Genomic DNA, 27,543 nt, shown 5'->3' on the forward strand with positions numbered 1-27,543 from the left:
AAACCCTCCAGCACCTATTTTGTGGTCCTCAGGCTGGGTTCACACTGGTACTACATGACAGTTGTCCTACTTTGGACCCGACTTTGCCCTGCGACTTGTAGTCAGACTGGCGTCCGACTTCAATGAACAGGGATCCAATTTTGATCTCCGACAATGCCAGGCACTGTTTGGTACGATACTTGAGGGGGAACTCCACGCCAAATTTTAAATAAAAAAACGGCATGGGTTCCCCCTGCAAGAGCATACCAGGCCCTTCGGTCTGGTATGGATTTTAGGGATTCCCCCTACGCTGAAAAAACGTCAATGGGGGTCCCCCAAAATCCATACCAGACCCTTATCTGAGCATGCAGCCCGGCGGGTCAGAAAAATGGGTGGGAACGAGCAAGGGCCACCCTCCTGAACCGCACCAGGCCGCATGCCCTCAACATGGGGGGTAGGTGCTTTGAGGCAGGGGGGGCCTTGTGCCCCCACACCCTAAAGCACCTTGTTCCCATGTTGATGAGGACAAGGGCCTCTTCCTGACAGCCCTGGCTGTTGGTTGTCGGGGTCTACGGGCAAGTGGGCTTATCGAAATCTGGGAGCCCCCTTAATAAGGGGGCCCCCAGATCCCACCCCCCACCCTATGTGAATGAGTATGGGGTACATTGTACCCCTACCCATTCACCTGGAAAAAAAAGTGTCAAAAATAAAACAAACATACTACACAGGATTTTAAATTAAATGTATTATTATGCAGCTCCGGGGGTTTCTTCCGGCCTCTTCTCCGCACTCTCTGGTTCTTCTCCCGCTGCCCGGTGTCTTCTGCCGGGCTCCTCCGCTATGATCTGCTCTTTTGCTAGCGTTGCCCGGCCTTCTCCATCGTCTTCTTCCCTCCGCTCTTCTTCCGATGTTGAAGCAACGCTCTCTCCCGCTGTAATGCCATGTGCGCAGTGCGCAACGACTTATATTGGCATGGGGCCGGTGACCCCACCCCCTTGTGACGTCACCGTCCCATCATGCCCCGGGTGGTGACATCATAAGGCACCCACCACCCTGCCCTAAAGCACCCACCACCCCATGCTCGCTCGTCCCCACCCCCTTTCCTGACCAGCCGGGCTGCGTGCTGGGATAAGGGTCTGGTATGGATTTTGGGGGAACCCCCACAATGTTTTCTCAGCATAGGGGGTTCCCCCTAAAATCCATACCAGACCAAAGGGCCTGGTATGCTTTTGCGGGGGGGAACTCATGCCGGTTTTTTATTTACAATTTGGCGTGGAGTTCCCCCTCAAGATCATCAGAGCACAAGTCGCATGCCAAAGTCGGATCATGCAAGACGGCGATCCGACTTTAGTGATATTTAATGGGCTGGATCAAGGTCGGACCAAAGTAGTGAAGGCCAGGGAGCATTTTCAAAGTCGGACCGACTTGTGTCGGACCAGTTAAGACGGCTCCCATAGGGAAACACTGATTTTCACACGTCATGCTATCTTACTTTTTTCTGTACTGTGAATACCTTAACTTTTTTTATTTTATTTTTTTCATCTGATATTTTATAATGGGAAACTAAGGAAAGTATCAAACTTCACACAAGTAATTTTAAGAGGGAGGTGTAGAGAGCTTAAATGTGAATGCACTGATTTACAAAAGGCACTGTAATAGCTGTGATCTCTAAGGCTACTTTCACACTGAGGCGCTATAAATAGCACCTGCAAATCGCCCTGAAAGAGCAGCTCCTTTCACTCCAGTGTGAAAGCTCGAGGGCTTTCACACTGGAGCGGTGTGCTGGCAGGACGCTCAAAAAAGTCCTGCCAGCCGCATGTTTGAGGCACTGTAGGAGCGGTGAATACACTGCTGCTACAGTGCCCCGGCCCATTAAAAACAATGGGCAGCGCCTCCAAACCACCGGCAAAGCTGTAGCGGTGCTTTGCCGACGGTTTTAACCCTTTTTTGGCCGCTAGCGAGGCTTAAAAGCGCTCCGCTATCGGCCGAAAATCGCCACAAAAACGACGGCCCAATGTGAAAGTAGTCTAATGCCGCGTACACACGATCATTTTTCGGCATGAATTAAAACAACGTTTTTAAAAACGTCATTTAAAATGATCGTGTGTGGGCTACACATCATTTTTCGGCTTCTGAAAATGGACAAAAAAAAAATTCGAGAATTTTTTAACATCGTTTAAAAAAAAAAAAAAAAAAATTCGGGTTGTAAAAAATGATCGTGTGTGGGCTAAAACGACGCTTTAAACCCGCGCATGCTCAGAAGCAAGTTATGAGATGGGAGCACTCGTTCTGGTAAAACTACTGTTCATAATGGAGTAAGCACATTCATCACGCTGTAACAGACAGAAAAGCGCGAATCGTCTTTTACTAACACGGAATCAGCTAAAGCAGCCAAAAGGCAAATAGAACTTCCCCTTTAGAGTGCCGTCGTACGTGTTGTACGTCACCGCGCTTTGTTCATCATTTTTTTTAAACGATGGTGTGTGAGCAACATCGTTTTTAATGATGAAGTTGGAAAAACTTCGTTTTTTGGACATGCTGAAAAACAAAGTTTTTTTTATGGATACCTGATAAACATCACACCCTATGATATAAGTAAACTAAAGGAAAATTGGAAGAAGGAAGCCCCTGGTTTGAAAAATTGGGAGGAAGTATGGAGGTTCCCACTGCAGATTTTAGTATCACTCCGTGATAAACTGATACAATATAAAATCATACACAGAAGCCACTATACACCATACAAGTTGCATAGGATTTCACCAAGCAATTCTCAGAATTGCTGGAGGTGTGTAGTGGAGTCAGGGGACTTCATACATATATTCTGGCTTTGTCCAAAAATAGTAGCGTTCTGGAGCGAGATCTTGACAATGATAGCAAGGGTGACATCTGTAAGGTTGGAACAAGAAGTAGAGATCTGTCTCTTGGGACTAATAGAGGGTAATGCTATTTCAAAAGAAAGGAAAACGCAGATAGGCCTGCTACTATTCTATGCCAGGAAAGTAATAGTGCTAAATTGGAAAAAAACAGAGGCCCCATCAATAGCACAGTGGAAAAATTTAGTAAATAGCAACCTGATATTATATAGAGAGACATATTGTAATAGAGGACATGGGGAGAAATATAGAAGAATATGGGCAAACTGGATAGAGAACCCTATAACAGCGTCAGGATGAGGGGAGAATTGGGGAGATAATCACACCATTGGGAGAGGGGGGGGAGGGAGGAAGAAGAATGAATGGCATTGGATGAAAGGATATTGTATGAATGTTTTGGGAATAAGGTCAATGTTAATGTCATTAGAGTTTTAGCAAAGTAAAATATGAATGTAATAAATGTGTATGATCTTATTTTTTTGTATGGATAAAAAAAAGAAAATTTAAATAAAGAGATTTATAAAAAAAAAATGGTTACAAACTAATCTGGCAGGCAAATTCCTGAAATTGTTCTCCAGGAAGGTGAACCTTGAATGCACGGGAATTGTCTCAAACTCACTGTAGACATGGTAGCCCAATCCCTAGAGCTCACCTTGGATTTGTCTCAGCTAATTCACATTGCTTCTATTCTCTACTGGATCTTCCACATTATTGAGTAATTCCCTTTGTAAAATTATTTCCTGTTATCAACCTTTAAATTGCAGTCTTAGTACATTAAACACAATTAGATTCTGCAAAGTCAAAATAAATTAGAGACAGATGTGACATGTCAAGATCAGATATCTCTATCTGCAATAGTTGTATTTTTTTTTTCTAAGTTTATATTGATATGCCTATAATTACCAAATACTTTACCATCAATTCTCTGATGTGTCTTTTTATGTTTTTATTTATCCGTTACCAACAGTTACGTGCCTGAAGAGGTTAAACTGAGGGACAAGATGGTGATGAGTTTGATATATCGTAGATTTCTGTTTAAATTAATTATGTATCTCAAAGCCCCTTGGCAACTTTATTAAGTATCTACTACATAATTATGTTTTGCTGCATTAGGTAAATTGCAGAAAGACAATAAATTGAGGTTTTATCAGGTAAAAAAAAAAAAAAAACAACGTTTTTTTTCAAGCCGAAAAATGATCGTGTGTACGCGGCATAAGAGTCCCATGGAATGTCTCTAGTGTAAAGGCTCATACACACAGATTGTTGGCAGGGGAGTGTCTGTTGACAGACTGTTGGTCTAAAATCTGACCGTTAGTACGCTCCTTCAGACAACCGTTTCCAAATGTTGGATGACATGCTAGTAAATTTTCTGCAGACAACGGTCTGTTGTCAGATTTTCTGATACAATCAATGCTCACCAAACATGAAATTAGCAGAAGGGGCCCAAAGGGTGGTGCTCAAGAGATGAAAATCCTTGTAGTATGTCACTACATTCGTGTTGGCCGATAGATAATGTAGGCGTTGAAACAGATAAGCCCCTAGATGACAGCCTGTTGCTGTGCACCAAGGTACACAGCAACAGGCTGTCTCCCAGGGGCTTATGCGTTCGTTCCAACGCCTACACTATCTCTCTATTTGCACTATATGCTAGGTGGGCTGTACAACACCCCGCCAGCTCTTGTGAGCTCCACCTATGTATCCCTTCTAAGGCCGCGTACACACGGTCGGTCCATCCGATAAGAACGGTCCGAAGGACCGTTTTCATCAGTTAACCGATGAAGCAGACTGATGGTCTGATGTGCCTACACACCATCAGTTCAAAAACCGATCGAGTCCAACGCGGTGACGTAAAACACAACGACGTGCAGAGAAAAATGAAGTTCAATGCTTCCAAGCATGCTTCGACTTGATTCTGAGCAGGTTTGGAACTTATATTCACATAAAAAATAAATAAATAAATAAAAGTAGCCACATAGCCTCATGTAAAGTTTATGCATTTATATTTTAAATATGTAGAATATGCAGTAGTAAATTTGTTTTATTGCTGCTTAATACATCAACTTTACCATCTTTCTTTACGCTATGCCCAGAGTATTATAAATCACTATAAAAAGGTAAAAATTCGATTTTTGTGTTTCCCTGTAAAATCCATTTCTTGGAAGACATAACAGGACACAGAGCAGGCTATAAATCATGACTACCTGGGTTATGTGCTATCTATAGGTGAATGGACATCAGTAGGAAAAACTTACAGAAAGTCCCCTTATATAACCCCTCCCACTGCGTAAGCTCTTCAGCTTAGTAACAAGCAATGAACCCCCAAAAAGATGGGAGGGACCTCTGTGTCCCGTGATGTACTCCAAGAAATGGATTTCACAGGTAAGTGCAAAAATCCAAAATTGTATTTTTCGTACTTCATGGGACACAGAGAAAACTATAAATCATGACTCCCTGCGATGTCACAAAGCAATGCACGTGAGGGGAGGGACACACAGCAACCACTGACAGCCCCAAGAATTACAGTGCCGCCTGCAAACACTGCAGCCAAAAGCAGTATCCTCAGCAGACTTCACATCCACCAGGTAAAACCTTGTAAAGGTGTGTACTGACGACCGGAACTGCTCAAAGCTCCAAAATGTTGAAGTGTAAAACCCTTTCTTGGGGAGACCACATCCTTTGAACTGAAAGGGACCCTATCACAGCTCCACATCCTGTCAAACTGGCCTTCCGTAGTTACTACCTTCCAGGCAACTTGCAACTTCCTGCCTCCAGCTTTGAAAGATCCATCCACCAGTTCAACAACCGAAGCGCACTGGGACGTAGGGACATATGATATTTCTCTGCAATAGCCAAAATGGAACGGTGTGTCTGTGTGACTGCCTCGAGCGTGACAACCATCCTATCTAGCAATCTCATATGTGACTTCATAGCACGGACACCTGATTTTTCTGAGAAAAAGGTCCACTTCCAGAGCCAAAAACACCTTTGTCTGTATAGTGTCCAAGATTAGGCAAAGCTACTCCAGGCTCTGCGCAAGTTCCAACCCTGATTTTTGCATATTGAAAACCTGGTCCTGACCTTCCAGTGTATGAATCATTACGGACACATTTTGCCTCAAATGATGCGCCAACCGATCTCTGAGCGATAGGTCATCCAGATACCCCAGGATGCTCCTTGAACCCTTAACAAGTCCAGCACTGGGATTAACACTTTTCTAAACCTCTGAGGAGATATGGCCAGTCCAAATGGTAGGACCACAAACTGAAAATGCCAGTCCTCTACCGCAAATTGTAAGAATCTGTGGAAAATTAGAACATGGAGACATTGGAACATGAAGATATGCATCCCTTATGTCTACTGACAAAAGAAAGTCTCCCTGCTGGAGGCTATAAATAAACAAAACGACGGCATATGAAATGTCTGAACTTTGAGAAACTTACTCAGACCTTTGAGGTCCAAAATCAGCCACACATCCCCATTCAGCTTTAGGACCATGAAGAGATTAAAGTAAAAATCTGAGAAATCTTTCGGTCACTGGAACCAATCTGATTACACACACACACACACACACACACACCCTCCCGGGCCAAAAGATGCTTAAGTGCCCGAAACAACAGTGGCCACTTCTGCCGATCTACAGGTACATTTGACCTCATAAATCGTGGAGGAGGAAAGGTCCGAAACTGCAACATGTGCCCATGAGAGACTGTTGCGTGGTAGAAAGCCTACCACGCCCAGGTGGTCTCTAACTGTAGCACACAATTTCTGCATTAATGTTAAGGTAGGATACTCCATTGAGATACTAGAAAACCGTGCCTCTAGTTGAAACAGGGGTGCTTGTTCTGACATCCCTCCTAGTAGCAGTCTGCCTATTGGGTCATTAGGATTATGTAGCCCCCAACCTCCCAGGTGCTGAAGCTGGAAGGCTAACAAGTATAATTAAGGGTTAGGAACTGCCAGACTCCCTTGGTCTTTGCTATATTGAAGCGTGGTCAATTTTGTGCTAGCCAATTTTTTCCACCATTTAAGATCTCTAAATAGCGCTTCGATAAACTCAAACCAGCGGCGAGGTATCCATTGTGGGCCCATGACATTTTTATCTAATTCACTCTACCGATCACAGTAAGAGGAAGCTTACACCAAGTGGTACATTTGAGTTGAAGTTGTTTCAGAAGGGGAAGTGGATTTAACTGTAGATAGTCTGTAGGATCAGCTGTGATTTGGACCTCAAGGTATTTAAAAAATGTAACTATGTTTAGCTCTTGGGCACCAGGTGGTAGCGGTTGAGTAAATATGTCAAGAGAGGACGGACGGACTTAGTCCAATTAATAGAGAAGCCGGGCAGAGCACCAAATTGTTCAATCAAGGACATAATGCGATTAAGATAGGGACCGGTATCACCAAGATGTAGGAGAGAGTCTTTAGCATACATGGATACTTTGTCCTCACCGGAAACATGCATGAACCCAGTTATATGTGGTGAAGCACTTATTAAAGAAGTCAGGGGATCTATGGGTAACACAAACAGGGGTGACAAAGCACATCCTTGCAGTGTGCATCTATTAAGTGCAAAGAGATCCATAAGATTTCCGTAAATTTTCAAGCGTTCAGCAAGCTCCCATCAGATGGACTCATTTGGGGTAGTGGGCATTCTGAAAAAAAGGTGTGAGTTTTTACCAGAGTGGGCAAGGCTTTGAAGGAGTATAAATCAGTGTAATAATCCCTGAAGCTATGCAAGCTATCAGCATGTGATGTAGTGATGTCTTTTATGGGCAAAGTGAGTGCGGATACAAATGAAGAGTTCCTATGAGCTTTCGTCATCATGACTAATGCGATCCTTAAAGTGGTTGTAAATAAACCCTTTACAACAACTTTATGCTACAGGTAAGCCTATAATAAGGTTTAGGAGATGTCATCAGCACATGCGCACTAAAGTGAACTGAACATGTGTGCCGTTGCTTCAGTCCAAGTTCCGTTACCGGCGGGAGTGACGTCATTGCGGCTCCGGCCAATCACAGCACCGGAGCCAGAAGTAACCCCTGGGAGAAATGTCGCCAGTCAGAGGGGGGTACAAGGACCACTGCGGGGGCTTTGTCTTGCAGGTTTTTTTTTTTCTCCAGGGTTTACAACCACTTTAAGGCTTTGACAAACGCTGATGGCTGCCAACATTGCCTGCATAGCAGAGCTCGCAAAGGAAGCTTTTAACAGCATCTTCAGTCTCTTCTCCGGCAGGTCTTTAAAGATATGGACATTAGCAACCAGGCAAGTCAAAATTTTATTGCGATAAAAAACTGCTGCTTCAACTGTGGACATGCTCCACTTTTTAAATATTTTTCTTCCATTGGATAAAGTTGAGAAAATCTCTTTGGCAGTACAAACACCCTATCTGGGTGATCCCATTCAGCATACAACAACTCTTCTAAGAGAGGTGCATTCTGTGGCAGCTATAATGATCCAAAAGGAGAGGAATATTTAACAGATGAGGATTCGGCAAGAGGCAATCTGAAATCAGAACAAACAATTTCAGAAATGGATTCTACCAAACACCCTCTGTGCTTAAGAGACAGATAGCCCTTAAATTTCTTCAGGTTCAGAGTCCTCAGATATGGATTCCACCGTCTGATCCTCTTAACTACCCCTACCACCTCCCCATCTATATCTACCCACCGATCCTCCTCAACTGAAGGAGGACCTGGTGAAGGGGAATGTTCTTGTTTCGTGGCACAGCCTTGTTCCATGGTGTCTAGGATGGCAGCAATCTTTCCCTCTAGGCCAGCCAAAGCGGCAGCTAAGTCATCCTCAGCGACATATGCTGGCCTCTCGGGAGACACAAACACAGAGTGACTACAACCAGTCCGCACTATTTGATCTGAAACGCGTCGGGAAACTCCCCCGCTGCCATTTTGTACATTTGAAAGCGCTGTTTATCCTTTAGTAATGTAAGTGTTTCTACCTACATTAAACATTGGTACCTTTCAGTATTACGCTATGTGCCCTTCTCTTCTTCTTCCACATCTCTACATATTGGTTTAAACTTCTGACCCACATTGGGTACCCTTGGAAGCGTCCATTTACCTGAAATCTATCTCTTGGTTTCCTCTCTGACTGACGTGTGAGTCGTCTTCGTGAGCATTACAGCGGATGATCCAGGTCTGAGAGTGGTTCACATTCTGCTTTACTGACCCTCTGGACATATGTCCATTAGGGTACAGTATTTCTGGCAAGCTTCCCCTTCAATGATCGGTGGTGGATTTCTTTATTTGCACTTCATCTCGAGGCATTGGGATTAATATCACTAGTTTTTCCACATTGGACTTTTTTGAGTATTTATTTTCACTGAGGACTTTATGTACCTACTATATAGTGCTTATATCTTTTATAGTTAAAATTTTTATCATCTTATTTTTTCACTATCTATTTTTTTGGTGCACTGTTTATTCATCCATTTATTTGGGTGATCTTTATTTATTTTTTATGCGCTACACTTTCTATGTTTATATGTCAGATGAAACCAAAGGACTGTTTGATAGAAACACAACTCGTCGTGTTTGGAGGAGAGAGAATGCTGAGTTGCAACCAAAGAACACCATACCTACTGTGAAGCATGGGGGTGGCAACATCATGCTTTGGGGCTGTTTCTCTGCAAAGAGAACAGGACAACTGATCCGTGTACATAGAAGAATGAATGGGGCCATGTATCGTGAGATTTTGAGTGCAAACCTCTTCCCATCAGCAAGGGCATTGAAGATGAAACGTGGCTGGGTCTTTCAGCATGACAATGATCCCAAACACACCGCCCGGGAAACAAAAGAGTGGCTTCGTAAGAAGCAATTTAAGGTCCTGGAGTGGCCTAGCCAGTCTCCAGATCTCAACCTCATAGAAAACCTTTGGAGGGAGTTGAAAGTCTGTGTTGCCCAGCGACAGCCCCAGAACATCACTGCTCTAGAGGAGATCTGCATGGAGGAATGAGCCAACATACCAGCAACAGTGTGTGACAACCTTGTGAAGACTTACAGAAAACGTTTGACCTCTGTCATTGCCAACAAAGGATATATAACAAAGTATTGACATGAACTTTTGATATTGACCAAATACTTATTTTCCACCATAATTTGCAAATAAATTCTTTCCAAATCAGACAATGTGATTGTCTGGATTTGTTTCCCATATTTTGTCTCTCATAGTTGAGGTAGACCTACGATGACAATTACATGCCTCTCATCTTTTTAAGTGGGAGAACTTGCACAATTGGTGGCTGACTAAATACTTTTTTGCCCCACTGTATTTTTGGTAAAAAAAAAAAAACGCAATAAGCGTATATTGATTGGGTTGCGCAAAAGTTATAGCGTCTACAAAATAGAGGAAAGTTTTATTGCATTTTAATTGACTTTTTTTACTAGTAATGGCGGCAATCTGTGATTTTCATTGTGACCGTGACATTGCGACGGACATATCGGACACTTTTGACACATTTTTGGGACCATTCACATTTATACAGCGATTAGTGCTATAAAAATGCACTGATTACTGTATAAATGTGACTGGCAGGGAGGAGGTTAACACTAGGGGTTAAATAACATCCCTAGTGTGTGATTCTAACTGTAGGGGGAGGGGTCTCACAAGGGAAGGAGACCGATGTGTGTTCCTCTGTACACACACTGATCCACGGTCCTGCCATGATTGCGGGTGCCCGGCTGCGCGCACCAGATCCCACGCGGCCGGGAAGCCCAGGACGTCATATGACGTCCACCCAGGATGGAAGATCCCATCTGTGGACGTCATATGACTATGGGAGGGTAGGGAAGTGGTTAATTATATTTTTTCATTCTGTCACAGAGGGAACACACCCAGTCAGCAGCTCTAAACCACTCTCGGGAACACAGGAGACACACACTGAGCACCAATGCTCCTAGTGGCATATCACTGGGAGGACAGCCTAGGCAGCCCAAAGTGTAATCCCTATTTAAAGAGCCCTAAACTGCAGGGACACTCACTATCCCAGCTAGCAAGCAACTGAGCTGCAAGTTTGAAAATTACTTGCTAAGGTATTGCTAGACTAGCCAGGCTTCACAAGTTTGTTGCACAATTGTAGCAAGTCCTCATTGACTCCAGATCAACTTTCTTTGCAAACATTCCACGAGTCTGCTGCAAGTTCTGGTTCAGTTATGTTGTGCAATAGTCATTCCACCACAGGGGTCACCGTGACTTGCAGAGCTCTTGCTGTAGACTCACCACTCCAACTTTGCTCTTGCTAGAGACTTGCCGCACAAATTTTCTACAAATTGGAAAAGTGTCAACTGGAACTTGTGCTTCAAGTGCTCTGCAAGTGTACAGCTTGCCAGTGAAAATGCGTAGCAAGTTAACAAGACTTACAATTCAACACTGCCACAAATTTGTGGCAAGTTATCCTTGCTATCTGGGATCTCACCACAGTATCCTGCCGACCAAAGCAGGGAACAAATCATCACCCATCATGATAGGCTATTTCCCACTGGACGCTCAGAGATTTGATCCCCTATTTCTATAGGGTCCACTGCCCTGGACCTGTACAGCACCACACCGGAAAAACCCTTGGCCACTTATTACTGCACAGGGTTCCGCTTCTGCAGGGTCCAGCGCCAACTGGCTGTATTACAGGCAATCTCTGCTTAACCATCCACTTCCATCGTAGTAGGGGCCGGGTACCATCTATCTTAGCTGCCAGCTATAGGAATAAATTCGGCTGGCCAATCTTATGATCTCTGCTGGAACCATTTAAGAATCTGGTATTACCATAAAGAGAGTTGTACTTCAGGGCCCATCACCTTTCAGACACTGGCAAAAAAAAAATGAGGACGGTCCAGATTGGGAGGAGTATAGGGGGACTCATTGCCTGTTTTTTTTGCCAGTGTCCACTCACCTATAGGTGGCATATAACCCAGGTAGTCATGATTTATAATCTGATGTGTGTCTTGTGATGTACAAAAAAAATATATATATATATTTTAGGCATACCTTAGCTTCCAGTTCTGTCAGATCAGATTGGTCCATCACTTGTTCACTGACAACTCTTTGCATGAGGCTCTGGGTCCGTTGCTTGCTCTCCAGTTCTTTAGGAAGCTTTTCAGAAACCATATATGAATTAAATTTAATTTCTTCTTCAAGTCTTTTTATTAAACCTGCATGTGACAGTGTAAAGAAAAAAAATATATACAAATATGAACTTTCCTGTTGAGAAAAAAAAACGTCTCTCTAGGTCAACTAATACTATATTAGGAAATGTTATTGCAGTTATGTTGGTAGTTTTGTTCTGTAGATATTTAATGTAGGCCTGACACTTTCTAAATGTGGCTGCCAAATGTGAGGTTCTGCATCCTGGCCATCTCTTTATGCATCCAAGCTTTTTGAGAGTACTTATGGTAACTAAAAGGTGAACCTTCTACTACAAAGGAATGCAAGTAATTTGACCACAATTTCTGGAAAAACATGTGAAGATGGGTATCGAACCAGTCACATGAACAAAGGGATAGTAATTTATATACATAAAGAACTGTTGCAAGGATCAGAAAGTAGTGTTTTTAAGCACTTTTTGAAAATCATAACTGGCTATAGTCCTAATGGGTATAGTAACATTAAATTACAAAATATGTAATCTAGACAGCATGTTCTAGAATGGACACATAAAATCTGATTGAGACTTTGATGCAAGAAAACATTAGGGCAACATTTCTAGACAGAATGGACAAACTTTGTCAAAGTCTGCACCCCCTGGGTCAAACATTTTCTACCACCTACTTTTGATAGGCACCCTTTACCATTATTATACTGGGGCCATCTCCCAGTGAGACCCGGGAATCTACCAATTATCCCCCATCTCCTTTTTTCCCCTCTTCCGTCCTTCCCCAATCCCCATTTTCTCAAATGATTTTTTCCTTACAGGTCTTCCAAGTTCTTTCACTAGACAAATATAGCAAGGTCTAAGTCAGATTGTATCACATGCCACTGACTCTATTCAGGCATTATATGATATATTTGTGTGTATATATATATATATATATATATATATATATATATATATATATATATATATATATATATATATATATATATATATATATATATATATATATATATATATATATATATATATATATATATATATATACACATATACATATACATATACACACACACACACACACACACATACATACATACATATACACACACACACACACACACACACACAAATACACATATATATTAGATTTTTTGTAAAATCCATGGACGGACACAGCTCCTTAAATCTTGACAAAGTAGGTTATGTTCTGTCTATTAGGAGAGGACTAGGCAGACATGTTAGATATTTAAATACATGTAAACTTTAACAGAGTTGAACAGCCCCACCCAGGGGGCAGTCCCTCCGGTCATAACCCCTCACCCTGTAGCCAGCAGCTCAGTCCGTCAAAAAGCAGTACAACCTTAAAAAGGAGGGGGGTGCTGTGTCCGTCCATGGACGACAGAGAAAAGGATTTTACGGCGAGTACAAAAAAATCCTATTTTCCTTAAATCTTGACAAAGTGGGATGTCCCCAAGCAGTGTCAGAAAAAACGAGGGGTGGGAACAGCAATCAAAAAACGAACTTCACCCTAAACAGAGCTCCTCAATGGAGGAGTTGCAACCCCAAGAAGCCGCCTGCAAAACCTTGTGGCCAAGGCAAGTATCCGAAGATGCACTCACATCAACCTTGTAAAATCTGGAGAAAATGTGAACGGACGACCAGGTCGCCGCCTTACACACCTGTGAAACAGATGCTTGAAGTCGGAAAACCCACGAGGCACCAATTGCCCTGGTCAAAAGCGCTGTGACAAGAAAAGGGAGGCACCCGCCCCTCAAGGGAATAGGCCTGAATGACAGTCTGCCTGATCCACGAGAAATGGTGGCCGACGAGACCGCCAGACCCTTCTGTGGACCAGTCACCAACACAAACAGAGTCTGACCACCAAAGTCGCAGCCATTATTGGCCACAATGCTGTCCACAGCAAGGTGAACATGGAACGGCTCACTGCTTCGGACATCCTATCAGTAGGGTCCTTAAAAGCAGGGGTCTCCTCTGCCGGGATAGTGGTTATTCAACATAGATACCGGGGGGGTCAACGACCAGGGGAGAAGCCCATTTTTTTTTAAAAAGGCTCTCTTTAAATGGGTAACAAACTGCCATGCCCTGAGGGACCACAAAGAAACTCTCCTGCCATTCCCAGTCCTCATCTACGAACTTGTCAAAGTAAGATACATAAGGAAAAACCTTAACAGAGCGGGTCGGTTTGTGAGACCCAAAAAAAGTACTGACATCTCAGCAGTATCCTCCAGCTTAAGTGTCCCTCACTGCGGTTAAAAGGGTTACCACAAGTCCGCATCCTCTGACACCTCAGAACTGGGGTATTGTGCGGCAGCCAGGTCCGAGTCTGAGTCAGAGCATTTCCCAGGAGATGGCGGGGGGAGGGGGCGCTTTTTTACCCCCCATATGCCCACACATCGCTTCCACCCGTTTTGGCAACAAATGATACCAGGACCGCTGACAAAGTGTTGCTGCCACTGGAACGTCTGGGGAAAAGGCTCCGGCTTCTGACTCCATGCACACACTGACAGTCTATAGGGACTAGTGAAGTTAATGGCACAGAAAAATGTCCACCCTCCTTGCTGTTCTGACTGGGGGGTTACCCAGGGAACTCACCACCCAAGTAAGAGGCTGCTCAGCACTGCTGTCCGCTCTCCCTTGTATCTGAGGTGTTCTGTGATGTGAACAGCACTATTCGCGCAAGTTCAGGCAGTCTATCCAGCACTAGAGAATAAATCAGTAAGAGAAAAACACCCCCAAAATGGCCGAACGCCTCAGAGAAAAAAGGGCGTGGACCACAAGAAAATGGCCACCCGCAATGAAGACCTGCGTCACAGCGCGGCCACAACAAAATGGGCACCAATGTAAATTTCAATGATAACCACAGGCCCCAACAAAATGGCGCTGGTGCTACAAAAAAATTGCACCCAAGCACCTGAGGTGGACGAGAAGGCCGTAGAGATGCTGAATGGAGACTTCCCAGAAGCAGACCACCCCCCACATAGAGCAGCCACAGACGCCCCCACAGCCCCAAACCAGGATACGGAATCCCCCTCGGGTATACCCCGGCCGACGCAGCAGGCCCCGCAAGGGGAGGAGGAAAGAAGGGGGGGAGCAGAGGGAGAGGAAAGGGAGGACAGGAGACCCTGTGACAGATCTCGGATACCCCAGGTGGGCACATCCGCCAGACCTGTGTCTCCTGTCCTCCAAACGCACCTGCAGCCTGAAGATTCGCCATAACCAGCCCTTAACCCCTCAATCACGAGACAATCCACACAGGTGTTGAGGGTTAAACATGCAGAGCATAAACTGTTTATTAAATACAAAACATACACTTTTACACACAGTTAGGGACACTCCGCCTTGCCATAGAGGGGAGGGGGTAGGGGACAAGGAACAACCAATGCTAACTGAACACTTGTACATTGAAACAGAAACTACAGATAAACAGAGGAATTATGGTAAGCAGGCAGCCTCTCAATACACATCCCCTGCGGAGAGACGTCTCCAGTCCAGACCATTGTCTATGTGACATGAATCAACAAAATTAGACACAGCAAAAAGAGGGGGGGGGGGGGAGAAGGGATGTAGCATTACATTACATTATCTCAATGCCAGCTTTCCCCCAGGTCTCCATTCTCTTCTGGGCCATAATCTGTTGTTAAGAGGCCCACCCACAGTCCCTTCCAAAACACACAGTGACAGTGGGTTCTGTCACAGACCCCTAATCGACCCCCCAGGAATGCCAAGCTGCTCCATCCTCCCAAGGCAGGAGGAACCGTACTTACCTGTCCCTGCGAGGACCTGCTGGCGCATTCCCGACAGACCTACAACCAAGCAATATGGAGTAGCGGTCGGCCCGATCCACTGTGAATGAGACAGCAAGCAGCCCAGTCATATGTAAACCCTGGAGCATATAGCTCACCGGCCACCCTTGGAGCCATGGGGTATTTCGTGGCCGACCCAGCGCGTAGCTAAGGTCTGCTCACACTCGATGGCCGGACTGGGGGGACTACAAAGATCTATAATATCCAGCCTGTCACCCAGCCGACAGATGACAAAAGATTTCTCAAAATTAAAATCCTAAAACAATAAAAATTTCTTCAGGACCCTGGGCCCAAAGGGAGCCAGGTCCTACTCCTCTACTAGGCAGGGAAAAAAAAACGAGCTGCTGGCTGCAGGGTGAGGGGTTATGACCGGAGGGACCGCCCCCCTGGGCGGGGCTGTTCAACTTTGTTAAAGTTACATGTATTTAAATATCTAACATGTCTGAACTGACCTCTCCTAATAGACAGAACATAACCCACTTTGTCAAGATTTAAGAAAGCTGTGTCCGTCCATGGACGAAAAGAGAAATATATTTTTTAATGACTTCTTTTTATAAATTAATAAAATGCAAAGTGAGCAAACAGAAGAAAAATCTAAATCAAATCAATGTGGTGTGACTACCCTTTGACTCCAAACCAGAATCATTTCTTATACTTGCACACTTTGTACACTTGCACAAAATCAGGGATATTGTAGGATTGGAGTCAGGCGTATGATTAACCAATTTTACCAAGCAGATTCTAATAATCAGCAATTTCAAATGTTGGTGCAAACAGTCATTAACCAGTTGCCGACCGGGCCAAAGCCAAATGATGGCTACAGTGCGGTCGGATAACTCTGGGAGGGTGTACTATGACGTGCTCCCAGAATCACGTGCACCTAGGAATGTCTGGACCCGATGCGTCACAGAACGGGTTAAAGGGCCAATGACAATGACACATCATGCTTACTTTCCTTAGACATCAAAAGATATCCAACAGTGACATTAGCACAGAACTGGTGGAACCCAATTGGGTTCAGGTACATCCATCTACAGTCCAGAGAAATCTGTCCAGAAGTGGGCTTCATGGAAAAATTGCAGCCAAAATGCCATACCTCCGACGTTTAAACAAGGCTAAGTGACTCACCAATGCACAAAAACATAGGAACTGGGGTGCACAAAAATGGCAGCAGGTGCTCTGGACTGATGAGTCAAAAGCGGAAATGTTTGGCTGTAGCAGGAGGCAGTTTGTTTGCCGAATGGCTGGAGAGTGGGACAATAAAGAGTTTCTGCAGGCAACAGTAAAGCATGGTGGAGGTTCCTTGCAAGTTTGAGGCTGCATCTCTGCAAACAGTTTGGTCAGGGACAATGGTGTCCTCAGAGCTGCAAAATACATACCTGACCCCGATTTCCATCCAGAGATATACAGTGCCTTGAAAAAGTATTCATACCCCCTTGACATTTTTTAACATTTTGTCATGTTACAACCAAAACTCTAAATGTATTTTATTGGGATTTCATGTGATAGATCAAAACAAAGTGTCACATACCGTAATTGTGAAGTGGAAGGAAAATGATAAATGGTTTTCTATTTTTTTTACAAATAAATATGTAAAAAGTGTGGGGTGCATTTGTATTCAGCTCCCCTGAGTCAATACTTTGTAGAACCACCTTTCGCTGCAAGTACAGCTGCAAGTCTTTTGGGAATGTCTCTACCAGCTTTGCACATTTAGAGAGTGACATTTTTGCCCATTCTTCTTTGCAAAATAACTCAAGCTCAGTCAGATTGGATGGAGAGCGTCTGTGAACAGCAATTGTCAAGTCTTGCCACAGATTCTCAATTGGATTTAGGTCTGGGCTTTGACTGGGCCATCCTAACACATGAATATGCTTTGATCAAAACCATTCCATTTTAGCTCTGGCTGTATGTTTAAGGTCGTTGTCCTGCTGGAAGGTGAACCTCCACTCCAGTCTCAAGTCTCAAGTCTTTTGCAGACTCTAACAAGTTTTCTTCTAAGATTGCCCTGTATTTGGCTCCATCCATCTTCCCATCAACTCTGACCAGCTTCACTGTCCCTGCTAAAGAAAAGCATCCCCACAACATGATGCTGCCACCACCATGTTTAACGGTGGTGATGGTATGTCCAGTGTGATGTGCAATGTTTTCCACCATACATTGGCCCGGATTCACAAAGCACTTACGCCAACGCATCTCGATATACGCCGCATAAGTGTAAATATGCGCCGTCGTATCTGTGCGCGGTGCCCACAAAACTAGATACGCCTGAAAATAGGCTTCATCCGACCAACATAACTTTCCTACGCCGGCGTATCGTGGGCGCATATTTACGCTGGACGCATCTGGCGCTCCCATTGATTTCCTATTTAAATCTGCAAATGAGGGAGATGCGGCGATTCACGAAATGTACATGCGCCTGACGCAGGCTACGCGATGTGCGCATAAGTTGTACGTCCGGCCTAAAGTTATTCCTCATAAAGCAGGTGTAACTCAGCACCAGACGTGCACAAGTCAGCTGGAGAGCAGCTGCAGCAGCACCGTTACGGACGAGCTGAGCAACCACACTTGCAGGACAACACACCTGTATGCCAACATGCCAGGCAGGGCCGCCATCAGGAATTATGGGGCCCCTTACACAGCTTCAGGCATGGGCCTGGGGGGTGCTGCTGCGAATTGAGAAAGACGAACAGAAAATTAAAAAAAAAAGGGGGCTTGCCATCTGGGGTCCTGTGCTCACACACACACCACATCCACCTCACATTGGATTAGCCCAAGTCCACCATGCAGGACTTGGGAGCAGCAACGCCACGCCAAGGCCCCAATGCTGTTACTGTCCATTCATACCACATTCACACAGTCATGGGGATAACCTCTCCCTGACGACCCAGGGTGACACGCCTTGCTGGCAGGTATGTCACCCACATTTACACACCAGTCACACTGTAGCCTGCACTACTGACCGTGTGCAGTAAAAAAAAAGAAAAAAAAAAAAGAAAAAAAGGGTTCATGCCATTGGCCGACATGGCATGCTCTTACTGGAGGCCGGCACATCCTGTGCACCACACTCCAAAATAAAAAAGCTCATAACCTGAGCAAAAAAAAAAAAAGGCACTAATTTGCCCTGTCGTGGGCCAGGCATGATGCCATGGCTCCGGCTCCTCAGTTGTCTGGGGGGAGCCTCGGGTGGGGCATCAGGAGGAGGATCATCCCCAGGACTGCCACTCCTGGCAGGTGCTGGCTGCCTGCCCTCCAACGCCAGGGCAATGCGGGTGAGGACCGCGTTAGTCTGCGCCTGCATCCGCAGCTGGTGGGTGGTGGTGTGCCGCTGGTGGCGCCTCGTCTGCCTCCCCTCCACCTTGATGGCAGCAGTATTGGCCTGTACAGCCACTGCCAGGCTCTTTACCTCTGACACGAGGCCTGCTGTTGTGGCCTGCAGCTCCCCAACGCAGGTGACCAGAGCAGCGCAGTTACCACTCACATCCTGCACGCTGTCAGTTATCTGGGCCGAGGAGGCCAGGCTGTCTGCCACACGGCGGAGGTCCCCGGCTATAGCACCCATATGGCGGGTCTGGCGGACCTGTTCCCTCGCAAGATTTTCCACGAGGGATTCAGGAACACCCCGTCTTCCCCGTAGCCTTCCTGGGGGCAGGAGAGGCTTGGGGCCGTCTGTATGGGGATGCCCTTGAGGGGCTTCCCCTGATGGGGGTGGACCCTGAGGGGCTTCCCCTGATAAGGGAGGAGGTTTGGGAGGGTCCAGGGATGATGTTCTCCTCCTGGAGGTAGATACCTTCTTCAAGCTCCACTTGCTCTTCCTCAACTTCCTCTAGAGGAGAGGTGTGGGCACACTCCTCCGAGGATGGCATGGGTCGTCCAGCAGCTGACGGCGGGCCCGCTCCCTCCAGCACATCTGTGGATGACACAAAGCATTCACATGTTGGTGGACCCACACACTTGTCACATGTTCCCTTCCACCCCCTCACATGCTACACAACGGATGGAGGATAAAAAACACTTACCTGTCCTCAAGGCTTTCCTGGCCCTGCTGGTCTGGGCGCCATGGAGGAAAACATCCAATTCCAGGAAGTTGCGCCGGCGTAGTTGTGAGCATGTGCACAGGGGTGCAGTCATACGTCCGCGTCACTGCGCATGCTCCGTTCATGATACGCCGGGCGTAAAACATTGCTCCACGCTCGGACCATCATTTGCATGGGGTCACACCCACTTCCACCTACGCCGGCTTACGCCTACGAATTTACGTTACGCCGGCGCAACGTTGGGAGCATTTGCTTTGTGAATTCCATGCTTGCCTCTCTGCGTTGCGTCAGCGTAGCGTAAAAGAGATACGCTACGATGTATGTGAATCCGGGCCATAGTGTTTTTCTTTTAATCCAAAAAGTTACATTTTGGTCTCATCTGACCAGAGCACCTTCTTACACATTTGCTGTGTCTTCCACATGGCTTCTCGCAAACTGCAAACAGGACTTCTTATGGCTTTCTTTCAACAATGTTTTTTTTCTTGCCACTCTTCCATAAAGGCCAGATTTGTGGAGTGCACAACTAACAGTTGTCCTGTAGACAGATTCTCCCACCTGAGCTGTGGATCTCTGCAGCTCCTCCAGAGATACCATGGGCCTCTTGGCTGCTTCTTTGATTAATGCTGGCCTGTCAGTTTAGGTGGATGGCAATGTTATGATAGGCTTGAAGTTGTGCCATACTCTTTCTATTCGCGGATGATGGATCAAGCAGTGCTCCATGAGATATTGAAAGCTTGGGATATGTTTTTAATACTGTAACCCTGCTTTAAACATCTCCATAACTTTATACCAGACCTGTCTGGTGTATTTCTTGGCCTTCATGACGCTGTTTGTTCACAAAGGTTCTCTAACAAACCTCTGAGGGCTTCACAGAACAGCCGTATTTATACTGAGATTTAATTGCATGCAGGTGGACTCTATTTACTAATTTGGTGACTTCTGAAGGCAATTGACTAGCCATGACAAAGGACTAAATGTCTGAAATGCGTAGATCATTTTACAGATCTGTACATGTATTTAATAAAGGAATGCTATTTTGGAGGTCATCCTGAGTGCCGACCATCTCTTTCCTTATCAGAGTCAAAATGGCTGAATGCAAATGCACAACACACTTTTCAGATATTTATTTGTAAAAACAAAAATTAAAAAACATTTATCATTTTTCTTCCACTTCACAACTATGTGCCACTTTGTGTTGGTCTCACATAAAATCCCAATAAAATACAATTACGTTTTTGGATGTAACATGACAAAATGTGGAAAATTTCAAGGGGTATGAATACTTTTTCAAGGCACTATGCATAAGAGCTGAGGCTCTCCCCCCAACCTTCCAACAAGACTAATGCCGCGTACACACGATAATTTTTCGTCATGAAAAAAAAACGAAGTTTTTCCAACTTCATCATTAAAACGATGTTGCCCACGCACCATTGTTTTTTAAAAATGCTCTAGCAAAGCGCGGTGACGTACAACACGTACGACGGCACTATAAAGGGGAAGTTCCATGCGGATGACGCCACCCTTGGGGCTGCTTTAGCTGATTCCGTGTTAGTAAAAGACGATTCGCGCTTTTCTGTCTGTTACAGCGTGATGAATGTGCTTACTCCATTATGAACGGTAGTTTTACTAGAACGAGCGCTCACGTCTCATAACTTGCTTCTGAGCATGCGCAGGTTTTTAACATCGTTTTAGCCCACACACGATAATTTTTTACAACCCGAAAAACGACATTGTTTAAAACGTCGTTAAAAAATGCAGTATATTTGAAAAAAAATGTTGTCGTTTTTCAGAACCCGAAAAATTATGTGAAGCCCACACACGATCATTTTAAATGACATTTTTTTAAAACAACGTTTTTTTTCATGCCGAAAAATGATCGTGTGTACGCGGCATTAAGAATTGCTACCTCTACTACAAAAACAAGATTTTGAGCCTAAGTTCACACTAACAGTGGGAATGAAATTGCGCGAGTTCAGCTGAACTCGCACGACTTCATACCCGCATGTCAGTCCGACTTCGGAAGCGATTTCAGAGACATCTGTGCAGGTTCCTGCACAGATGTCTATACAAATTAAACCAGAAGTCGCCAAAAGGAGTACAGAAACACTTTTTGGGAATCGGCGTGGCGATTCAAATTCGGTGTCGCACCGATGCGGACGGTGCCATTGCCAGCAATAGCCGCAGATTTGGCATGCCAAATCGCTTCAATGTGAACCTAGGCTGAATATAAAAATATGTTTTACTGTGTATATGAGAAAATTAGGCAAATAATGTAAAAACAGTTGGAAAAATGCCACTGAAGTATAAAATCTGTGGATATAAAGCCACAACAGGGAAGTCACAGTATAATGGCACCTTACGTTTCCTTTTTGTACAGGCATCAATAAAATTAAATTTTTTATATGTTAAAACACTACAAATACAATAAGGACATATTAATCTGCTGAAAAAAGGACATTTTCAAGAATGTTTGAAACTGTTAAATAATTGTTACCAAATGTATTACAAGTGTGGGTTTCACGATTCTCTTTTGTTTTCAGACAGCATAGGGCAAATTAAGTGTTTCCATGACATATTAGAGGTTTGTTTTCCATTTGTAGATAACCATGGTTTTCAGAATGTGCAGACATAGAGCACACTGTAATGACTTTGGCCAGATGCCCTGAGATTTGCTTCCAAGTATTATCTTCCCAACCAAGTGCTTACATGTACATGGGTGTAGCATGGATTAGACTGGAATAAAGGAACTACTGCTGCTTAATTTAGAAACAATCATTCTAAAGAGTATGGGAATGATGGCAAGTTTCACATTTAACAAATTAAATTTAGCTTCATACAGAAAATTCTGGTTTGTATCTCTAGGAAAAGCAAATGTATTTCCTGCGGGTGTCCTAAAGCTGTAAAAGGTTTAGAAGTATAAAAAACATTTTTTGTATTGATTATGGCAGGTAAGGCTTGGAACCTGCCATGTTAAAATATAATTAATAATTCTGAAGCTTGATACATAGTAATACAGGAGATCACCGCACACCAAACAAACCCTGTTGTCATGCAAATGAGAGCAGTCTAAGCCTACCTCTGTACAGGCCACCCCTGATGCGTTTTACCCGCTCTTGGGGCTTAGTCATGGAGGTAAAAATTCTGTGTGGCGGGTGGAGATTTTTTTAGAATGATAGAAAGAAAATTAGACAACGGGTGAATACAGCGAAGAGGAAAAAAGGTCACAGCGAAGAGGGAAAAAGGATCAAAAACCCACTTCCAATTAACACATACATGGACATAAAAGTGCATCAAAATGAGGGGACTAGGGCATGATGATCAAAGTCCCTAGAAGTTGTAAGATTCAAAAGAAGCCCCAGAAAAAAAAAACTCAGTATCCACCGGAAGATGTTAAGAGAAAAAAAAAAAAGAGAGAGAGAGAAGGAGAAAAAGCAGCAAGAAATTCAAATAAGCAAAATTAGATCCCAAAAAGAAAAGAATCCCTAGAGCAAGGGTCTCAAACTGGTGGCCCTCCAGCTGTTGTAAAACTACAAGTCCCATCATGCCTCTGCCTGTGGGAGTCATGCTGGTAACTGTCATTCTTGCAATGCCTCATTGGACTTGTAGTTTTGCAACAGCTGGAGGGCCGCCAGTTTGAGACGCCTGCGGCCTAGAGAAACCCTCTCATCCATTAACAAGCAACCGTTTATTAGAGTTAGGCCGGGTACACACGGACAAACATGTATGGTGAAAGCGGTCCGTCGGACCGTTTCCACCATACATGTCTGCCAGAGGGCTTCTGTACGATGGTTGTACACACCATCGTACAGAAGTCCGCGCGTAAACAATACGCGGGGCGTGTCCGCGGTGTCGCCGCGTCGATGACGCGGTGTCGCCGCGACAATGACGCGGCGACGTGGGCGGCCCGCCTTTAAAATGCTTCCACGCATGCGTCGAAGTCATTCGACGCATGCGAGGGACGGCGGGCGCCTGGACATGTACGGTAGGTCTGTACTGACGACCGTACATGTCCGAGCGGGCTGAATTCCAGCGGACTGTTTTAAAACAAGTCCAGGAATATTTGTCTGCTGGGAAAAGGCCCGGCGGGCAAATGTTTGCTGGAATTCGGCCCGCTCGCGCCCACACACGACCAAACATGTCTGCTGAAACTGGCCTGCGGGCCAGTTTCAGCAGACATGTTTGCTCGTGAGTATGGGGCCTTAGATTAAGATAAAAAAAAAAAAAAAACTGAGGGCCAGATTCACGTACGATCGCGTATCTTTGTGTGGGCGTAACGTATCTGATTTACGTTACGCCTCCGCAACTTAGACGGGCAAGTGCTGTATTTTCAAAGCACTTGCTCCGTAAGTTGCGGCGGCGTAGCGTAAATCGGCCAGCATAAGCCCGCCTAATTCAAATTTGGAACAGGGGGGCATGTTTTATGTAAATGTTGTGTGACCCGACGTGATTGACGTTTTTCACGAACGGCGCATGCGCCGTCCGTGGAAATCTCCCAGTGTGCATTGCTCCTAATACGCCGCAAGTACGTATTGGTTTTGACGTGAACGTAAATTACGTCCAGCCCCATTCACGGACGAATTACGCAAACGACGTAAAAGTTTCAAATTTCGTCGCGGGAACGACGGCCATACTTAACATTGCTACGCCGCACTTACGCCACCATATAGCAGGGGTAACTATACGCCGGGAAAAGCCTAACGTAAACGGCGTAAATGTACTGCGTCGGCCGGGCGTACGTTTGTGACTTCGCGTATCTAGCTAATTTGCATGCTCGCCACGGAATTCGACGGAAGCACCACCTAGTGGCCAGCGTAAATATGCATTTACGATACCACGGTGTAACACAATTACGCCAGTCGGATCTATGGGAAATCTATGCGTAACTGATTCTAAGAATCAGGCGCATAGATACGACCGCGCAACTCAGAGATATGACGGCGTATCTGGAGATACGCCGTCGTATCTAGTTTAAGAATCTGGCCCAGAAAATGAAAGCACTTTCTGTATTGGTCATGGCAGGTAAGGCTTGGAACCTGCCGGGTTAAAAATAAGGGGGCAACCATTCAGACCTGTTTCTGAAGCTCCAATAATAGCAAGTCACTGAACTTCAACCCGCAGGCGCATGACATGTGTTCTGACGCCTGAGGACACTTTCATGAATAGGAAAAAAAAGATACAGTAAAGTTAGCCCAATTTTTTTGTATATTGTGAAAGATGATGTTACAACGAGCAAATAGATGCTGAACAGGTCTTGCTTTGAAATTGTGCACACTCGTGGAATGGCGGCAAACTACGGTACCTAGAAATCTCCATAGCTGAAATTGAAGATTTGATACAACAGGCAAATGATTCCCCATTTAAATTTCACAAGACATGGGCTAGTTGGATCCATTTTACTAATTCATCAGAATATCAAACCCTAATTTCTATTGTTCCTTAACTTGACCTGGGGATATCGGGCCAGATCCACAGCCAGCGGGCTTAACTTAAATCTTAATTTAATTTAATCTCAGTAGATACGCCGGCGTATCCCTTTTGTGGATCTGGCCCATCTTTACTAAAAAATCGAGTTAGCATTATTGTTATAATCCTAATGACTATTGACCACATGCTACCTTTATTAACCCTTTTTCCCCTTATATTTCCTTTTATGTTTTGTTTAATGATATATAATAGACTCAGGGCCATATTCTTAAAGAATTACGCCGACGTATCAGCAGATACGCCAACGTAAGTCCGAATCTAAGGCCGTCGTATGTTTAAGTGTATTCTCAAACTGAGATACACTTAAACATGCCTAAGATACGACGGGCAGCGCCATTGTATCTTAGGCTGCAATATCTACGTTGACCGCTAGGTGGCGTTTCCATAGCGGTCAGCGTAGAATATGCAAAAGACTAGTTACGCGGATCCACGAACGTACGCTTGCCCGTCGTAGTGATTTTACGTCGTTTCCGTAAGAGATACGCGGCGTAAAGATAAACATGCCCCCTAGGTGGCGTACTCAATGTTAAGTATGGCCGTCGTTCCCGCGTCTCAATTTTAAAATTTTACATTGTTTGCGCAAGTCGTCCGTGAATGGAGCTGGACGCCATTTACGTTAACATCAAAACAAATGACGTCCGTGCGACGTCATTTAGCGCAATGCACGTCGGGTAATTTACCCGACGGAGCATGAGCAGTACGATCGGCGCGGGAGCGCGCCTAATTTAAATGATCCACGCCCCCTACCAGTATCATTTGAATTAGGAGGGCTTGCGCGGGTGGACTTTACGCGACGCCGCCGCAAGTTTACAGGTTTGTGAATCAGCCACTTGCCCGTAAAACTTGCGGCGGAGTAACGTAAAGGAGATACGTTACGCCGCCGGAGATCTACGAGAATCTGGCCCTCTGTTTATATCATCTCGTCTATAATACTAAATTTTGTTTATATATTTAAGAACTGTAGATATTTTACTTGATCAAAATGTATATAAATGTACATTTGCTTTATGTACTTTGCCTAGAATACTAAATACCATATACTATTAATATGTATATTCTGATGTTTATTATTGCATTTGCATCTTTTCTCCTTCTATACATAATTATCAATAAAAATATTGAAACATAGAAATCTCCATAGGCGATATTTAAAAAAAATGTAACCAGATTACAGTTATAGAGGAGGTATTATGCTAGAATTATTGCTCTCACTCCGACGATCACGGCAATACCTCACATGTGTGATTTGAACACCGTTTACATTTGCAGGCGTGACTTACGTATGCATTTTATTTGTTGCGCGAGCACGCGGGGATGGGGCTCTTAAACCACTTCAATACAGAGCACTTATACACCCTTCCTGCCCAGACCAATTTTCAGTCTTCAGCACTCTCACACTTTGAATGCCAATTACTCATTCATGCAACACTGTACCCAAATACATTTTAAATTTTTTTTCACACAAATAGAACTTTCTTTTGGTAGTATTTAATTACACTTTTTTTTTTTTTTTTTTTTCTTTTTAAATTGTGAAGAAAAAAAAACACTTTTTTTTAGTTTCTATGATAAAATGTATACTGCTACATGTCTTTGGTAAAAAATAACCCAAATTAGTGCGTATTATTTACATCATCTCATTTCTTGAGGCTCCGAGATGTCAAAACAGTACAATTACCCCCCAAATTACCTCTTTTTGAAAAGTAGACAGTCCAAGTTATTTATTAAAGTGGGAGTTCACCCGAAAAACAATTAACATTAGATTGAGGCTCATTTTGTGAAGCAGAATCAGGTGTTTTTTTTAAAATCAAAGCAGTACTTACCGTTTTAGAGATAGATCTTCTCCGACACTTCCGGGTATGGTCTTCGGGACTGGGCATTCTTATTTGATTGACAGGCTTCCGACGGTCGCATACATCGCGTCACGAGTAGCTGAAAGAAGCCGAACGTCGGTGCGGCTCTATACCGCGCCTGCGCACCGACATTCGGCTACTTTCGGAAAATCGTGACGCGCTGTATGCGACCGTCGGAAGCCTGTCAATCAAATAGGAACGCCCAGTCCTATTTTCTAGGTTGAGAATCCAACCTAGGTGATCCAAGTACTTGACCATATTGGATACACTCTGGTCTAGCCATGCAACAGACTGATCTATCAGCAGCAGGTTGTCTAGGTATGCCATTACTGCTATACCCTGGCCCCTTAGTCTTGCTAGTACAGGGGCCAGCACATTTGTAAACACCCGGGGCGCGGT

At 44.5% G+C, this 27,543-nt stretch overlaps 1 protein-coding gene across 2 annotated transcripts in view; it reads right to left on the minus strand.

Annotated features, from left to right (window-relative positions):
• IFT81 (intraflagellar transport 81) overlaps nucleotides 1–27,543 on the minus strand; it is a 234,244-nt gene that overhangs the window by 137,102 nt on the left and 69,599 nt on the right. For both annotated transcript variants that reach the window (XM_040346783.1, XM_040346792.1), the window contains one exon: nucleotides 11,847–12,010. In XM_040346783.1, the coding sequence (XP_040202717.1) occupies nucleotides 11,847–12,010 (164 nt within the window). The remainder of the gene's footprint in view (nucleotides 1–11,846; nucleotides 12,011–27,543) is intronic.

Source organism: Rana temporaria, chromosome 1 (assembly GCF_905171775.1).
Source record: "Rana temporaria chromosome 1, aRanTem1.1, whole genome shotgun sequence".
Classification (NCBI taxonomy): domain Eukaryota; kingdom Metazoa; phylum Chordata; class Amphibia; order Anura; family Ranidae; genus Rana; species Rana temporaria.